The following is a 19,622-nucleotide window of genomic DNA, read 5'->3' as shown; positions in this document are numbered from 1 at the left end:
CAGTTTTTCTTTTTTAATAAATCTGCAAAAATGTCAACAATTCTGTGTTTTTCTGTCAATATGGGGTGCTGTGTGTACATTAATGAGGAAAAAAATTAACTTAAATGATTTTAGCAAATGGCTGCAATATAACAAAGAGTGAAAAATTTACTCTTGTATTACCACTGTGTATATATATATATGTCTGTGTGTGTGTGTGTGTGTGTGTGTGTGTGTGTGTGTGGTAATATATATTGGTTAAGGTAATTATCTGACAAAATCTACAGGTTTTATGATACTATGCAAAAACATAACACACAACATAATCACTTCTTAATATTTTGTCGGTTCTCTAGTTTTTGCATCTGAAATTTCTGCACAATATCATGCTTCATTGCGTCATCACAAATAAAACACTCCAAGCTCAACTACACAACATGCTAACAAAATCTTTTAAAAATCTATAGTAGTCAACATTTGAAGTGGATCAAAACCTTCCTCTTAGGACAGCTTAGTTCTTAGGACAATTTTGATTAACTTTTTTGATCCACTTCAAATGCTGACTACTGTATAATAATATTTGCAACATCACTTTTGACCTCTACTTTAGCACTGAAAGAAAAGACCAGCAGCTGCAATGCAACGTTACATCATTAAATGCCCATGCATTATATAACCTGTCTATTATACTCTTTAAGGGTACATTTTTCATACTTTTCCCAATTTTAAACATTTTTTACAATACAAATAGACCCTGAAGGATCAGATTATTATAAACCAATAAAAGCAATCCTTATATTTGATCCAAACATATTCATTCCTTTGTTTGCATGCATATGTAATGGGCATAACAAGTTATGAAACGGTAGACAAGCTCTTAACTGTGGGTAAATTAAATTCTTTAAAAAAAATGTTGCTGGGATTAGAAAGAAAATAAATACATAAAGACACAAACTCACAACTGACGCAGATAAAGGAATGACAACTATGTTATTGACAGGGCCCACACCCACCCCCCTCCCCTCGAACAGGGCTGCTGTACAATATAAATGTGAGTGGTCAGCCGTAGAGACAGAGACGCTATGAGCTACATTATGGGAACTAACATAAGAGCACTGGGACTGATTATAATAACTCTGCTGCTGCTGACAGCGAGTGAAGGTACATTTACATTCAAATATACCATAGCTACTGCAATATAACAACAGGTCTGTAGGTATTGCTAATATTAATGCTGATGTGTATTTGCAGATTAATAACATTATTTACTATAACTGCTATGACTGTTGGACAAGTATGGATTGTGCATTTGCTTATGTATTAAGTGATCTTCTCCCGACAGCCGACGACACGGACATGCAGAGATGGACTTGCGGATATCGAGGGCTGTGCAGGAAGCACTGTTATGCGCAGGAGTACATGATTGGTTATCATGGTTGCCCTCGAAGATACAGGTACTCAAATGTTCTTCAGTGAATGTTACTGTGTAAATTATTATTATTTTTTTTCAATAGTTATTGTATATATAGATATGAATTACAAAAAAAAAAAAGTAAAAAAAAAAAAAAAAAAAAAAAAAATTTACAATGGATGTCTATGGGGCAACCATTGTCCACTTACCCCATAGACTTCCATTGTAATTGCCAACACAATCTCACGGCAATTCGTAACTATTTTACATTCTGACGAACAGGTGGCTAAAGGTCCGTTCACACCAATGACGGTAACTATTATGATAAAGATAGTTCTAAAAATCATTCTAAATGTAAAAGGATAGCAGAGTCCACACCACAACGATAACGGCACGGAGAAACGATAATCGTTGGAATCATTTTCAGAACTATTTTTTTTCCAGCTGAAGATCGATAAAAACATTGACAGCCAATCACAATCCATCCTGCTTTAAAGAGCACGAGCATTTAAAGCGGCAGACATAAACCTGCAGCAGGCGCGTATAATAAACAGAACATTATCATTCATTGGCGTGGACGCTAATATAGTTATCGTTCTTTGTGTGAACGGGCCTTAAATTGTATGAATCCATACAATACCATTCATATGTTTTTTTCATACGACCTGCTGTGTAGGGGTGGGTTGGAGTAGGGGCGATTACATGTCGCGCTTAAAACATGTGGAAAGTGGCGGAAAAAACACGACTGCGTCGCTTCTATTATGCGTCATCTACATTTTAAATAACGAACTTGAGCTCGAAAAAGACGTGATGTGAACGGCTTAGGGGACCTTCATGCTTACATTTTTTTTAATAATCATACAAATTAATATGGAACCGCCACCTTGTAAAATAGCTACGTTTTCCAGTGAGATCAGGGTAGCATTTCCCAAAAAGCATCGTAAGCCTAAGTTGATCAACTTAAGCTTACGATGCTTTTGGGAAACGCTGCCCAGGTTAATAAAGTGCATATCTGTCAATGCATTTTTTTAATTTGGTGATGCATTTAGTTGATCTTAACTAGTAACCTGAAATATTTCTACCTAAGAAATTACACAAATAGATATCCTAACCAAATATTTTTATTCTCAACTATTACTTTCTAGGTGCTGTGCTTTGCGATTTTAACCTTTATGAAGAAGATAAGCTCCTGCTTACGAAGACTGCATGCAGAACCTCTGCTTTCACAGAATATAAGAAATGCTGTGTTGATTTACGAAAAATAGCATAAAGGTGCGGTCATGTTGGAAATTTTGTGTGCAAAAAAAAGTCCATTGTCAATAGCGTAGAGATTTATGAAGCACAGCTCGCACAGGAGTCACTTTCAAATCTTTCTGTTGGTCAAATCTTTGTGACCATCATGAACACAGCAAAATCTGTGTGGGGAATGTTTTCACCCTCACGTGAAACTCCAGATTGCGCAGATCCTTTAATTGGAATCTGTGCAGTTCTTATTGGACTTCACCCGCAAAATTTCGCCGAGCACTGGTAAATGTGACCGCACCTCAAGGACGATTTATGCTGCAAAATGTAACCAACAGATTGCATTATTCTCTCACATTTTCAATTAAACCATCACCTTAAATAAGACTGAGCAAGAATGCAGCCAAAGTTACACCTAAAGAGATATATCCACATTTTGTTTGTGAAAAGGACCAGCCAATATGGACTCAAAATCTATATTAAGATGGCCCCTTTGTTTACTGGTCCCTTTATACATGCAGTATATTTGTTTGTTATTTGCTCTAACTGGATTAGTGGAGCTTTGGTCTCCACAGTATGACCTGCATTGAGCAACAAGAGTTCACTGACCCACATATCTCATAACATGAAAACAATCCCATCCAATACAAAGAGGGCAAATGCAAGTTTGATGTCTTTCAACAGTTTGGTCATGAAGCAGCTGGATTGCTGAATACTTTGTGTTGTACTTTATGGTGTTTCAACTAAATAAAACGAATCTTTAAAGAAAAGTCTACAGTGGTTCTTCAGAATGTCAGTGATCAAAGATTTGTTGACTGTTTTTACACTTCATGTTATGTCATGCTATACTGTTAAAAAGAATGGTTCTTTACTAGCATCTAAGGTTCCATGAAGAATCCATGGAACCTTTCCATTACACAAAAGGTTCTTTAGTGGAAAAGGCTTCTTTAGATTATCAAAATGTTCTCCACACATTAAGAAAACAATGGTTCTTTTAAGAATTGTTTATTGAAAAGTCCTTATTGTCACAAAAATGGTTCTTCTATGGCTTCACTGCAAAAATCCCTCTCTGGAAACTTTATTTTTAAGAGTGTTTGTAAAATTTACACGACTAGCAGAACGCTTCTCGAAACTAATCTGTTTGCCTTTTCTTTAAAAAAAATGTTTTATGTAAATGTGTCAGACATTTAAATTGGTTCTGTTCAGATTTAAATTTCCATTTAGTTCAAAAGCAGGAGTGTAAGTACTACAATGTATTGTTTGCAGTGTTTTCATGAGTTGGTAGAGGCACGTGCACTTTATTGGATGGGGCCAAACGTGTGTCATTCCATCTATATGCTAGTTGGTCAGCGCAGCGTATTAGAAGCACAATGGGACAAACCCCCACAGATCTGTTTACACAGGCTCTGCCATCACAATAGTGTCTAGGCCACAGACTCACTACGAAAGGATAAAAGTGGCCAAATGTCATTTGTGGAATCTAATCCAGAGTAGATGCATGTGGTAAAAGCAATGACCTGCAGTATTACATATGACTATTACATATGACTTAAAGGGATAGTTCACACAAAAATGAAAATTATCCCATGATTTACTCACCCTCAAGCCATCCTAGGCGTATATGACTTTCTTCTTTCAGTAAAAACAAAATCGGATATATAAAAAATCCTTGCTATCCAAAGATTTATAATTGTAGTGAATGGGAGGGGGGAAGGGGGTTTGGCTGTTTTGAAGCCCAAAATAAATGCATCCATCCATCATCAATATAATCCATACAGCTCCAGGGGGTTAATAAAGGCCTTCTGAAGCGAAGTGATGGGTTTTTGTCAGAAAAATATCCGTATTTAAAACATTATAATCTAAAATAACCGGCTTCCGCCAGACGACCGTACACATACTAGACAAGTCGACTTGTGCCAAATGAGTAATCCTCTGACACGACAAATGATGCGGGATGTAGGAATATCGTAAGTTTAGATGCCTCTCACGGTTCAAACAACAAACTCAAGCTCCTCTTCTCATATCAAAATCCTCTGAATTTCTCGTTTTAGACTTTCTAATTCGTGACCGGTGTAGACCTTCAGAAAGTTTCTGAAATTTGGTTGCTTTGACACAAAATGGCCATATTTTGAAGTGAATGTCTGCATTTAGATTTTATTGGAATATGGTAAATTATATATGCATGTAAACAATGAAGTCAATATTATGGTTTCTACAGAAAACTTATCTGGCACATGCCAGTATTAACTGGAATTTTGGGTTATGTAAACAACATTATGTAACAAATTCTGCAAATCTGAAAGTCGTTTTCCATGAAACAAGACACACATGATTGTGAAAATTCAAGCAACTGAAGAAAACTTTTGGAACAAACATTTTTATTGGAAAACTTATATAATGCAGGATTTATGAAGGTAAATTTAAGACCTTTTTAAGACCAATTAAAGAAAATTTTATAACTAAGGAATAAACTGGAGGAAACATAACACATCAATATGTTCTTTATATGTTATAGGAAAATGTCTAGGAAAATTAATAGCAACACTTCAAAGTTTACCACTTACAGCAGAGCTCTATTATTTTTTTAATTTCACAAAAAATAAATAAAAAATACACTCTAAAAAACGCTGGGTTAAAAACAACCCAAGTTGGTTTGAAAATAGACAAACCCAGCGGTTGGGTTAAATGTTTGCCCAACCTGCTGGGTAGTTTTATTTAAACCAACTATTATTTAAAAATTGCTATATGGCTAGCTTAAAATGAACCCAAAATAGTTGGGAAATTAAAAACCAGATGCAATTAGAGACAACAATAATAGACAAAAGGTGAATGTTTATTAATAAGCTTTAATATTTTATTAATATAAATGTAATAGTTTATTGGTTATTAATATAAATTTAATAAATGTTTATTGTTTAATAATTATTCATTGAACAATAATACATGTTAATTTCCAACATACTTTGGGTTAATTTTAATTGAGTTAAATAAAAGTACCCAGCAGGTTGGGCAAACATTTAACCCTACTGCTGGGTTAAAACAACCCAATTGCTGGGTTTGTCCATTTTCAACCCAACTTGGGTTGTTTTTAACCCAGCATTTTTTAGAGTGTATAAATAATATCTCTGCTCCCAAACACTATATGGAAATAACTTTTAATGTTCCCATTTTGGATAAATCAAGGGGTCATAATTTAATGCCATGCTACTGAATTTAAGACTTTCTGCTCGAATTCAAAACATTTTTAAGGCCCTCAATTATAGAAGGTCAAATTAAGACTTTTTAAGACCTGCAGAAACCTCTAATATTTTATGACTGTGGATATTTAAAATAAATAAAAATACCCATTCCAATTTGTATTAAACTGAATGTTGCAACTGTTTACATTTCATTTATAATTGGAAGAAGAAAACATGAAATAATATTGGAATATCCTTGTCATAAATGACAAGCAGAAAAGCTTTATCAGAATATATCCTAATTGGAAAATGAGAAAATGTGGTCAATCACAAAAGCATCCAACTAATTTGGCAAATGTTCCTGAAGTAAAGAATGACAGCAGTACACAAACATTAAAAATGCCTTACTTTATTTTGTTTGAGAATAACAGGCACATACAATATGGGTAGCTAAAGCTGAATATCATTAGACAAAAAGCGCTAAGAAGTCCCCGTGGAATTCAGCAGGCCTAATATTTCACAATATGGAGAAACAAACTGCATCCAGATGTACGGTTCTAAACTTTTCAAAATAAATTAAGATAATCTATATGAAAATAGCTGTTGACAGAAAACCAGGAAATTCAGGTCCATTCACTCCTGAGTGTGAAAAACAGGTCAAGACTGATCCGATGCTCAAAAAAAAAAAAAAGGGAACATAAAACGATTATCCCTGGTTCAAGCTTAAATGGCCAAACACAAAACTATCAAAGCGGTAGGGGGACAACACGACAGATGGACATAGTCCCTTTTTTGCTTTTCGCTGTCGTTTAAAGCCTAAACAACCGAAAGATTCAGGAAAAAAAAAATTCAGATTGAAAAGACATTTAATAAGGCTTTCGGGACAAAAAAAAAAAATGGTGCGAAGATGTACAAAAATCTACTTGTTTCAGACACTCAGCTGTTCACAAGGCGTCGTGAAATGTGGGAGCACTAATGTAGAAGACCTCTGATCCAAAAACACTCCTACAGTAAGGAGGGACTAATTTTGTATAAATATTCTTCCAACATCTAAAACCTTGATGTGAACTTTCTCTTTACCAAAAAAAAAAAGGCCAAATTGTATTTTGTGTGTGAACCATTTCTTTAAAGTGAGTGTTTAAATGCACCTAAAATACACTGATATTGAAGAACACTGTTTTTGTTATCTACGCATATTATAGAGCACTAAACTGAGACACCGGTAGAAACTGAATTTGCATTTAAAAGACAAAAACAAATCATGGCAAACAAAAAAGAAAACTGGACCATTTATTTAACATTAGCAATTAAAAAAAAAACAAAAAAACACTGTGACCTTATTTAATGTTACAGCTGAGAGCTAAACTCTGATAACGCCCACTAGCCTGAATAACATCTGTGTTTTGTCCCACTATAGCCACCGTTACTGCGTGCGCTGGGTCGCTGAAGGCCGGCACCGTCATTTTCGACTAACCGTTACTTTGTCTTCTTCTCTGTGGCCAATGTGTCATGAAGTCTGGAGACATATTTTTCAAATTGGTCCATCACCAGCGTTCCGTTCTCGTCGAAGAACGCCCCGACTGACTTCGTAAATTCCGTCTCCCTCGACAGCTTGGTTTTCCCGTCAGTGAAGGACATTCTTAATGTATACTGGTCATCAAACCTAATGGACACAAGACATTTAGTACTATAGTAAAGTACAGTATGAAACTTTTCTGTAGAAAGGTATTGCTTTGCAGACAGTTGCAATAGTATTGAACGGGACCTTTTATTTAGAGATGTACCGGTCGACCGGTCATAAATCGGAAAACTGCCGGCTCGTGCTTCACACACACACGATAGGCAGTCGATTGGCTGATCTCTATTCCGGACTTGCGCACAAACTGCATTGCAATCATTTCCCGTAACTTCATTTGTGTGAAAATATTATGAAGTCTGTTAACACAGGCCAGACAGGACACAATGAAGACTGACGCAAAGCCAAAAGTACCAGGCATCAAGATCACTGTTTGCGATGCTTGAAATGTAGGAAGACAAACATAAATATTAAATCTGGGTGGGGCTTTATATGAATGCATCTCTGACTGTCTTTAGAATAGTTTTGATGGCAATTTATTTTCTTTACCTCTTACCTCCGTATAAAGTAGTGTTTACATGTGCAGATGATTTGTTTATAGCAGTACCCAATGGAACGCTGTATCGCTTCTTTCTCATAAGCGCCACCTACTGTCAGAGAGTGAATTTGCATTTTCATTCATTCAGTCCGTCTGTCTTTGTTTTGTGCAGGTGTCTTATGTAGCATAATTTCACAAAGTTAAAGTCAAAACATTATTCTGTATTTGCTCCAATCTTGAAATTATACAATCTAATTTAAATACAAAACTGCTCATGCTATATGCGTGTTTGGATTGTGATGAAAATGCAGTAGATGCCTCCAATTTCAAATGGCTACACATGTTTTTAAAGGCCAGTTTGGACCCGTTATGGAGCTAGTGTTGTCAAAAGTACCGGTACTGAAATTTTGAAAACGTGACGATGCCGGCATTTCTGTAGTACATGGAGTACCGGGTATATTTGGTACCCACTATGCTCAAAATACTTAATTGGTTTGAGCAGGGCAAACTTAAATTGAACAAATTAGTTCAGTCAAATTAACTGCTGAGTATTTAGAACTTTTTTTCTTTTGAGTTCACAGAACTGATACGGTTTTATTGTTTTGAGTTGTATGAAATTGCTTTTAATTTAGACTTAAGTTGAACTGAAACTGGACTGGGATTTCTATTTTCCAGCATGCTTTGCCTATGGCACTCAAAAGGGTGAGTAAATGCTAAAATTAAGTGTTACATAATGTTTTTGTTTTTTTTGTGCAAGATTAATAGTAAGGGAGATTTAGTAGTGATTAATGTTTTGTTATGCTAATTTAGAAGAGTGTTTTAAGTTGCTGTATTCAGTAAGTGCTCATCCAGTAAGTGCTATACCGTGCTACTGTTAACATGTTAGCAAAATAGGAAGTTGGCATTTTCTAAATTTTCTTAGGATTTACAGTGAAGTAAATAAATCATTTGATTTGCAAGAACTCAAAATAAAAAAAGTTCATGAACTAAATATTTTTATGTTAATTGCTATCAAAATGTATGAGTTAGCTAACTCAGTAGTTCAAGTTAGGAGCAATTAACATGCATGAGTACTACAAACTCAAATCTGGATAGTTCTGCTTACTTAAAATTGGGAACATCACAACTCAAATCTGATGTAATTGATTACCTCAAATTTTTGGGTTTACCTGAATATGGCAGGAGTGAAGCACAAAGCTTTGTTTACAAAAGAAATAATAAGTTAGAAATTAAATGTGACACCGCAGCCATGGAAACATTTGGATTCATGCCGAATGAGAGGTACATGAGTCCATAAATTTACGGTACCATGACAGCACTATATAGAACAAATAAACAAATAAATTTGCTTAAAGGAAAAACTAAAAAACAAAACACTGAATCAGCCATGAAAAAGCTCTATCAGTGCATTACTATGGTTTTCATTTCTCGACAAAACGTGATGTCTTAAATAAAAAATCTTTTAAAGTTGGAAACACCAGTGCTACCAAGTAAAATATTTTGAGCCCTGATATTGACTTATCAAAATGAAGAGGAACAATTTAGATAATCAAGAAAATTTATCTTTCAACCGAGTCCTAGTTGCTAAGGTGTTCTGTACTGCACTGATGTTTAACATTTAAGGCCCCAACATACTTCAAGCGAAACTGGTGTGACATCATTTCAAACAAAATCAGGCCAAAACTAAATTTGTTTCAAGAGTTTGAAACGGATAAAGTTCATTCCGGCTGTTAAACACCTTCAAAACTATCATTGGTCAGTGGCGATTACATAATAGGTGGTTGCGGCTCTGAGAGATATGGAAATCGTCTGTTGATTTCTTTTGTTTAGTGCATCAAGGGGAGACATCTGTGAGAAAAAACATGAATACAGCTGAACAGCTGCTTTATAGAAGAAAATGAGCTTGTAATTCTAATTGAAAGACACACTAACACCGTTTTTCATGTTTAATACTGTAAAGCTCTTTGGTATAATCTATGGTATAAAGGGCTATATAAATAAACCTGACATGACTTGACTTCTGAATTAGAGAGCTTGTGCAAACATATCCACATTGCTATGATCACGTTTTCTTAACAGCCATTTTTGTTTATTTTTGTTTCCGAGGGGAAAAAGTGCAGCACATATTCATCTAAATGCGTGGGCAACGTCAGTATATCGCTGGTCACGTATATTTAGAACTTATTTTTAACCGTAAGCTTTATGGTTACGGGTTTGTTCAATCACCACTAACAACTTTAAGAAGAAGAAGAAAAAAAAAGTCATCACCTTTTTAGGCTAGAGGACAGTTGCCAATTGTGATCTGGGTCCATTCCAGCTGGGTCCTTCTGCAAGGCCACAAGGAAGATGTTCCTCTCTTTGTAAGAAGTGTAGAGGGTCAAAATCCCCATCATTATGAAGTATGTGTTGTTCTGTTAAGGACAAGAACTGAAGAAGTGCCCAATTTACATTCATTTACATTGTTAAACCTCCAGCATAAACTGTTAAGTCTCCTGCATTTTGAGTTTGCTCAATGAAGGATATGAAACAACACAGCACGCCAGTACAGGCTTGGACTCTGGGAACGGGTGGAGGTAATCCCAAATTAAAGCTACAATGGCGAAAAGGCAGGAGACCGTGCAAATGAACAGACGTCCATCGACTAAGTTGAAGTTCTCAACGTAGCCGTATTTTTCAATCAGAACCTATGGGTGAAAAAGAAAGCTGGATGATTGAAAAAAAAAAAAAAATAATGGACGTAACCATGATAAAAAACAATTTATAAAAATAAATCACTCAAGAAATTTTCTGCTCATTTATGGATACTCTTAATAACAGTTATTAATAATAGGATTCTTTGATAGAAAGTTCAAAAGAACAATTTATCTTTTGTAACATTAAAAAAGTATTTCCTGTCACTTTTAATCAATTTAATGCGTATTTGCTGAATAAAAGTATTAAATTCTTTTAGATAATAATCATTGATAATAAGAAATGTTTCTTGAGCAGCAAATCAGCATATTAAAATGATTACAATATTACTGTGTTGACTATTCAAATAAAGCATACAGTATACAATCATGTGACAGTTTGGACACCCTACTGAATTCCATGGTTTTCCGTATCAGAACATAATTTTTTTTTTTTTTTTTTTTTTAAATCATCTGGTCCTTGGCAGGTCTTAAAATTTTGAAAATAAAACCTCAGGTGAACAAAAACACATGACATGTAACACCATGTCATTATTTATTCAACAAAAATAAAGCCAATATGAAAAAGCCATTTGTGACAAAGTTAGGACACCCTATGATTCAGTTGCCTGTATATCCACTTTTAGCAGAAATAACTTGAAGTTAACATTTTCTGTCTCTCACATCGTTCTGGAGGAATTTTGTCCCATTCTTCTTTACAATGTTGCTTCAGTTTATTGAGGTTTGTGGGCATGTGTCTATGCACAGCTCTCACCACAGCTTTTAGTCAGGATGAGGTCTGGACTTCACTGGGCCATTGAAACACCTTAATTATTTTATTTTTCAGTCATTCTGCTGTTGATTTGATGGTGATCTTCAGGGCCCATATGTTTAAAACTTCTCAGAAATGCTCTTAAGAATAGTCTTAAGTTTTGACGTAAGTGTAAAAAAATTCTTAGTAAAGAGTAGAACTTTTCTAAGAGTAGGAGACTTTTATAAAGAAGCTAAAAGCAATGTTTAGTAAAGTATAAGACTGATTCTTAAGTGTTGACTTAAGTGTTGTGAACTAAGGACTACAATGATGTCAACTCAAAATGGCCGCCCTTAACCTCTCAATCAGCCAATATTGAGCCTGGAAGGGTGATGTCACAGCAGCACAGCACCAATAATTCCATGTTATTATATAAAAAAACAAAAAAAACAAAAAAAAAAAAAAACAATAATAATAATAATAATGATAAAAAAAACCAAAAAAAAAAAAAAAAACCTTTTAATATTTAAATTTATTTAAAAGCTTTGCATCGTGCAAAATTATCACAAATTAGTGTTGATGGTGTGGAATCTTTTTCTATTGATATATGTCTCCTCATTTACAGTTAGAGCAATGATGTGTCATGAGTTCATCAACAGCTCCAGCAACTGCAGGGAAGCCCACAGTCAACATAAAAGTGGCTTGCTTTTGCCGCATCATGGTTTGATGGTCAGTTGGGAAGTCAATGAACTGCCACAGAGTAGTGGCCAAATGTGATGTCCAGCCATATGAAAACCAATATCTTCAACCGTAATTCAAATATTTTTAAAAATGTGTTAAAAGATGCAAGAATATTAGCATTTATGGTTAAAATGTATTCTTTTTTTTTTTAGAAAATGAGTGATTGTTTCTCTAGATAAGACTCTTATTTCTTGTCTGGGATCGTGTAGAACAATTTGAAGCTGCAGTGAAACTGTAATTGTGACCTTCAACTGTTTGGTGCCCATTGAAGTCCACTATATGGAGAAAAATCCTGGAATGCTTTCATCAAAAACGTTAATTTCTTTTTGACTGAAGAAAGAAAGACATGGTCAACTTGGATGACATGGGGGTGAGTAAATTATCAGGAAAAGTTTATTTAAAAGTGAACTAATCCTTTAAATAATTTAGGAGCTGAGACCTAGTCTTGACACTTAGGAACCTTTATGAATCACTTATTCTTATGTCTAAGAATAAGAGTAAAATTACATCATTCTTAGAATTCTGACACACTTAAGACTAAAATTTTACTCTGAGCGGCTTTATACACACGGCCCCAGATCATTGTCCTGTTGCATGACCCAATTTCGGCCAAGCTTTAGCTGTTAGACGGATGGCCCCAAGTTTGACTCTAGAAATAATTTGGTATATAGAGGAGTTCATGGTCGACAGTGACCGTGAGATGCCCAGAGCCTGTAGGTACAAAAGCCTAAAATCATCAGCCCTATACCCACATGCTTGACTTTTGGTATGAGGTTGTTTGTGCGAATATGTTTTTTTGGTTTTCACTAAACTATGCATTATGGCCAAACATCTCCAGGTTGGTCTCATCTGTCAAAGGATATTGTTCCAGAGGTCTTGTGTTTTTTTCAGATGCAACTTTGCAAAGCTAAGCCGTGCTACCATGTTTTACCACGGTCCATGAACTTGATCATTTAACATGTTACCTGGGGCCTGTAGAGTCCGAGGTGTAGTTCTTGGGTTGTCTGCAATTTCTCTGAGCATTACACGGTCTGATCTTGGGGTGAATTTGCTGGGACGTCCACCCCTGGGAAGATTGGTGTCTGTTTTGAATGTCTTCCACTTGTGAATAATCTTTCTCACTGTAGAATGATGGACTCCAAATTGTTTAGAAATGGCTGTTTAACCTTTATCAGATTGATGGCATCAAAAATTGCTTCTCTAAGACCATTGCTGATGCCTTTCCTCCATGGTATTGTGTTAACACACACCTGAAGGCTCCAGAAGCTCAAACTGCCAGAACTTCACCTTTTATGGAGGTGATCACACTTGCCGGTGATCATGCAATCTGATACTTACCCTCTTAATTCCTATGTTAAAAGTACGGGTGTCCTAAGTTTGTCACCCATGGCTTTTCCATTTTGGCCTTATTTTAAACAAGTAATGACACCGTGTGATATGTCAGCTGTTGTTGTTCATCTGAGATTTTATTTTCCAAATTTTAAGACCTGCCAGGGACCAGATGTATATAAGGGGTGTAACGGTACATGTATTCGGTACCGAATCGTCATGGTTCGGACGTCACGGTTCGGTGCATACAGTCAGACAATGACTACAGTCAGTCACAATGCTGTTTGCTAACCACCACAACAGGAAAAAGTGCAGAGAAGAACAGACGACCTATGCATAGATATGTTTATGTGTAATCTCTCAACCAGTGTTTCAACCTCTAAAAGACATCAATAACGCAGCATCACATTTACCTCAGGCAAGTCATTTAGTGTCCAAAGCATGTTAGTTCACTAGAAAAATGAACTCTAGAGGGAGAATTTCACTAAATATATGCACTATATTAACTTATATATTCATTATATTTACTTTACCTGTTAGTAATGTCTTATTTAATGTTTAAATAAATTTGTCATGAAAACAAGTTATGACAGTAACTGTGTAAATGATTATATTTCAAAAAAAAATTATGTAATAATTGTATAATTAGAATTAGAAGTTAATGCAAAACCTGCTCTATGTGCAATTTACTTTTTTTTCTGAGAGTTGATTATTATATCTAAAAATAAATAGCAACTGAATTGAATAGTTTGAGCTCTGATGTTAATTGTAAGCTTTAATATTATAGTAATGTGTAAGTAAGGGCTTCCTGTATATAGTTTACAGCACTAGCTGAAATATTTTTCTTATCCTTAAAAGGTGCCCTAGAATATTACATTTTGTGAAAAAACAAGTCTAAGGTGTCCCCTGAATGTTACTGTGAAGTTTCAGCTCAAAATACCCCATAGATTTTTTTTTTAATTAATTTTTTTAACTGCCTATTTTGGGGCATCATTAAATATGCGCCGATTCAGCGTGCTTCCCCTTTAATTGCTCGCGCTCTCCGCCCCCCCAGAGCTCTCGACTCTATCATTGCATAAACAAAGTTCACACAGCTAATATAACCCTCAAAATTGTTCTTTACAAAGTGTTCGTCATGCATGCATGCATGCGATCATGTGAGTATGGTATTTATTTGGATGTTTACATTTGATTCTGAATGAGTTTGATAGTGCTACGTGGCTAAAGCTAACATTACACACTGTTGGAGAGATTTATAAAGAATGAAGTTGTGTTTATGAATTATACAGTCTGCAAGTGTTTAAAAATGAAAATAGCGACGTTGGTAACTTTAACCACATTTAACAGTATAATAGCAACATGCTAACAAAACATTTAGAAAGACAATTTACAAATATCACTAAAAATATCATGATATCATGGATCATGTCAGTTATTATCGCTCCATCTGCCATTTTTTGCTGTTGTCCTTGCTTGCATAACGTCTGTTGACTCGGCTGTGCAGATCCAGACGTTAATACTGGCTTGTCTAATGCCTTGAACATGCGCTGGCATATATAAATATTGGGGGTGTACATATTAATGATCCTGACTGTTACGTAACAGTCGGTGTTATGTTGAGATTCGCCTGTTCTTCGTGGTCTTTTAAACAAATGAAATTTATATAAGAAGGAGGAAACAATGGAGTTTGAGACTCAATGTATGTCATTTCCATGTACTGAACTCTTGTTATTCAACTATGCCATGGTAAATTCAATTTTCCATTCTATGGCACCTTTAAGAAAATGTTAATTATACTTGAATAGAGAAAGAAATAATTTGTTCAATAAACCACTGTTTAATAAAGAAGAAGAAAAAAGAAGCAATTTTATGTTTAGTTTCCTCCCCCTGCTGTACTGAACCGTGACTTCAATACCGAACCGTCATGTTTGTGCACAGTTACATATATAAAAATGCACCTTCTTAGCTGCATCATCTAGGGAGTTCTTCACAGCCGCACCATCCCATTTGTCGATCTTCACTGGCTTTTCATCAATCCTCCACTGAAACAACACATGCAATCTGATTTTAGCATTTTATTTTAAGTTTGTAGTTTGAATTGAATGTGATGAAATAAAATTACAAAATAAGCTTTTTACATCTTTCTATCGCATTGCGTTCACTGGCCGGGCTCTGTAACATATGGTTGCTACTAGAGCAGCACGATTCTTTAATGCATTCCTCAAAAAGCAAGTTTTTGATCTAAATCAGTCCAACAAATCCTTCACTGAATGAGTGCAGCTACTGAATTAACATATGGCATCTTATTGTACAGCAAGTCATTAATTTCAGTCATGTACAAGAACTTTGTGTATTTGTGAAACTTAAGTCCACTTGTAGCAAAAAGACTTGTTAATATGTCTAACAACTGACAAAGAAAATAATCAAAACATTTAAATACGTATTTTTAAAAAGAGCAAAGGTATTTGATGGATTTCAGATTTTATATGGCTTGCATACTCGTGCATATAATATAGATTTCATATAGTATAGATATTATGTTAGTATTAAGACTAAGACAAATATTTTGCCTTTTATATTATATGGTTTCCTGGAGATATTTTAATAACGTTACACGATTCGTTCATCATGCTGAAGACTATGGAAATGATGAGCAAAACACAATATTGTGTGCAATGCTGTGTAATCTTCTTTATCAAGACATTTAAAGGGTTTTTCAATGCACGTTAATTTGATCATATAAAAATGCTACATTAGTCGTGTGCAAGTGTATGTTTCAGCTACTGACACGCAAACGAGCGCCATCAACATCCACGGCCGACGAGTGCGAAAGATGAAATGTGTAAAGAAAATAATAATAATAATAATGAATAAATAAACTATGTTGTGCCCCCAATGACGTTGCACAAATGTAAACGCATCTCCTAAAAAGCAACATATAATAAAGAAGATTTCTTACTTTTTCCAGTAGACCATTCTTTCCGTTCCTCGCCGCCATCTTTTCTTCCTGTTCATTTGTTGTGACCTGGGTGAGTGTGATTGGCTAAAATCACATCAACACCGTCCAATCGAAACGGCTCTGCGCTTGGTGTGTGTGAACGTCACAGGGGGCGGGTCCACAGTGGCGTTGAAACAGTACAAACACGAATGTACATTCTTATGTTTGAAAATAAAAACTGTGATCTTTACTGGCACGAAGATCACTAAACATGTGTTTTTAAGAACGCTAAGCATACTTATTTTCCCGTGCTAACATGAAAGCCACATACCTCGACGTCATCACCGAATCTGACCAATCGAAGGTAACCTCCCGTTCTATGCTCCGCCCACTTTGGAACGTTAGGATATATTTCTACACACGTTTGCAGTCATACGATGAGTACAAGCAGCAACATTTCAGATATCTCAGTAAATAAGCCTCCTTTTGTTATCAAGTCTCCTTCTAATGCCCTAATGATCTTTAATCATTCCCTTTTTTTACATTTTGTAAATGTTTTTTTCATCTGTCAAACAGATATACCAGCTTCTCAGTGTCCCACAGAGGTATATTTGCCATGTTATGAAATAAAGGCGAAGACCTCTAGTTCACATTTAGCTTTTATCTCCTTTTATTAATTGAATAAAGTTTTTTTTTCTTTTTTTTTTTCCATCTTGATTTTCTTCAATGAATTCCTTCAAGGTAAACGACAAAAATATGTAAAGAAGGTCTGGCAAATGTATCAATTGATACATGAAATGTCTGTCAATGCATATATGCTTAACAACAGGAATTTATATATATATAACCTCCCGTTCAAAACAAAACAAAAATCGTTATCTACCTTTACAAAACAAAAAAAGGCATAAACTTGCTACATTATTTAATTCCTTTCATGTCAGTTATAACGCTCCTAGTGTTTTGTTGACGGAAACCAGAAAATGCTGTAAAAAGGCAATATTTAAAAAGATGACATTATTACAAAGTACTGTTCAAATAAATATAATGTGTGCTTTACATCTCCACAGAATTCATATATGCCACATTCTCTTTCAAGTCCAGCAATACCGTTCAACAATGGAAGACAATCCAAGTGCTTCGAAAGCCAGTCAGAAACAATCCCTTGCATCAGTATGAATATAGGCAAGTCATATTTCCAAAATAGTACAGTAATGCATAAAAATCTATTTTATCTTCTCCAATAGTACATCTGGCAACCTACAGAATTGTATAGAACTGAAAAAGAAAAAAAAGAAAAGGAAAGACTGCCTGACTGCAGAAATCAGACATGTTGGCACATTACAAAGAAGTACACAGGACTGAAATGATCTGTCTGTAATAAAATGAGTTCAAAAGTAGACAAGAGTAAATGTATGTGCATATAGATGTGGTTCAAATGAATGTCTATTACAGCAAAAGTAACATGATTAAAGCTTTCTTGGCTAACAAAAGTCAAAAGATAGATCTTTCTAGGAAACAAAGCCTAACACAAAGTTGTGAAATGAAAGTAGCCCTTAAGAACGTGAAGATCAATCTAAAAGTGGAATATGTGGAAACTCCAAAAAATATAATAACAGAAGACTAAAATCCACATGTGTTTTGCTAGTTGCCAAATCAAGTAAGCATGCATAATTTTTCATTGTGGCGTTATCCAAAATGCAGTTACTTTATATCCTCTTCATTTGATTTATTATATTTTATTTAGATTACAGTTTGAAGAGTGTCAAAACACTTGAAATGTAAAAGAAAAAAAAAAAAGTTAAGTTTTGTTTAAATAATAAAAAGACAAATAAAACCGAAATCTTAACGGTCAACATTTTCGCCTTTTAGAGTTTTAACATCCCAAACTATTTTATAGCTATTTTACTTAATAGTAAAAACATATTTGTACAGTTAGGCCCAAAACATACTCTACACAAACATGTGAACGCAAGAGCTTTCTACTCAAGTTTGTTTTCAAATGATGAAATGTTTAACAAAATAATTCGTAATACAAGTGTTGCTTTCTCAGCACTGCCATAAGGGGTGCTAGAGCATAAACCGTAATCTACGATCAGCTTTTCTGGTGAACTACTTACCACCTCCTTTGATGTTACCTACCTAACCCCTTAATCGGAGATCTTAAGATCCCAACCTCCGCAGCTCTACCATTAGAGAAAGTCATTGAATTGCTGCTGTAGTTTTACGACAGTCAATCACTGTCTGCAGATACCATATAAATAAAATTGTCCATGACTTCTTTTTTTAAAGCTTAAAACTACAAAAATAGTTTTGTTGGTAACCTTGGATGTTTTTTTTAAAGTGGCTCTACCTTAGTTCACCCATAAATGAAAATTCTGTCATTAATTACTTCAGAACACAAATTAAGATATTTTTGATAAAATCTGAGGGTTTCTGAACCACACATAGGCAGCAATATCATTGCACCTTTTCAAGTCCAGAGGTAGTAAATACTTTGTTAAAATAGTCCACGTGACTCCAGTGATTTAACCTTAATGTTATGAAGCGACGAAAATACTTTTTGTGCGCAAAAAAACAAACAAAAATAATGACTTTATTCAACAATTTCTTCTCCCCGACTGCCTCCTCTGCGGTTAACATAGTAAACACAGTGCAGCACTTCCGTGTTCTACATCAGAACGCAGACTCATTATTGGTCGGCTCCTGCGTCAGCATCACAAGCATTCTTCGTTGTGCTCACATGTACATCGTCAGCCAATACTGAGCTGGCGTTTGGACGTAAACAAGGAAGTGCTGCACAGAGTCTCCAAATGAACAGCATAGGAGACTGTCAGGGAAGAGAAAAAATTGTTGAATAAAGTCATTATTTTTGTTTTGTTTTTGCGCACAAAAAGTATTCTCGTCGCTTCATAACATAAGGTTGAACCACTGCAGTGTTGGGGAAAAATTTAATATGCCAATATCTGCTTCAAGCTATGCAAAACACCTCTCTGAGCTCAACAGACAACAGTGTCTGCTGAAATCCAGGGGGCTAACGGTGAGACACCCAAACTGAGAGCTTTCCCGAACCTAGGGTATCGGATAATTTAAATAAGTTCAAAGACAGAAGGGGGACCATTGTGTTTCCTGCTTGTTAATTAAATTAGTTCTAAAGACAGAAGGGGAAGCCATTTGTGTATGTGTATTGTCACTTTTACCCTGTATGGAAAAGTACTGAGAAGATTTGCTCAAACATTGGGGGTATAAATGTTTGTGGGTTCTCTTGTGTC

At 35.2% G+C, this 19,622-nt stretch overlaps 1 protein-coding gene across 1 annotated transcript; it reads right to left on the bottom strand.

Moving 5' to 3' along the window:
* Positions 1-6,877: 6,877 nt before the first annotated feature.
* spcs2 (signal peptidase complex subunit 2) lies at positions 6,878-16,583 on the bottom strand. Its single transcript, XM_067365082.1, has 5 exons — positions 16,375-16,583; positions 15,374-15,457; positions 10,450-10,609; positions 10,194-10,329; positions 6,878-7,474 (listed from the first exon to the last, which is right to left on the bottom strand). The coding sequence occupies exons 1-5, from the start codon at positions 16,411-16,413 to the stop codon at positions 7,288-7,290; spliced, it is 606 nt and encodes a 201-aa protein (XP_067221183.1). The 5' UTR covers positions 16,414-16,583; the 3' UTR covers positions 6,878-7,287.
* Between the last annotated feature and the right edge of the window lie 3,039 nt (positions 16,584-19,622).

The sequence above is a fragment of the Chanodichthys erythropterus genome, chromosome 17, assembly GCF_024489055.1.
Source record: "Chanodichthys erythropterus isolate Z2021 chromosome 17, ASM2448905v1, whole genome shotgun sequence".
In the NCBI taxonomy this organism is placed as follows: domain Eukaryota; kingdom Metazoa; phylum Chordata; class Actinopteri; order Cypriniformes; family Xenocyprididae; genus Chanodichthys; species Chanodichthys erythropterus.
The sequence above is the reverse complement of the archived record's forward strand: the minus strand, read 5'-3'. Positions and strand labels throughout refer to the sequence as shown.

Excerpts from the sequence above, each read along its gene's own strand:
- spcs2 (XM_067365082.1), bottom strand. The coding sequence starts at position 16,413 with ATGGCGGCGAGGAACGGAAAGAATGGTCTACTGGAAAAA. Across the intron at positions 15,458-16,374 it reads AGAATGGTCTACTGGAAAAA|TGGAGGATTGATGAAAAGCC; the intron begins GTAAGAAATCTT and ends GTGTTGTTTCAG. Across the intron at positions 10,610-15,373 it reads TAGATGATGCAGCTAAGAAG|GTTCTGATTGAAAAATACGG; the intron begins GTGCATTTTTAT and ends TTTCACCCATAG.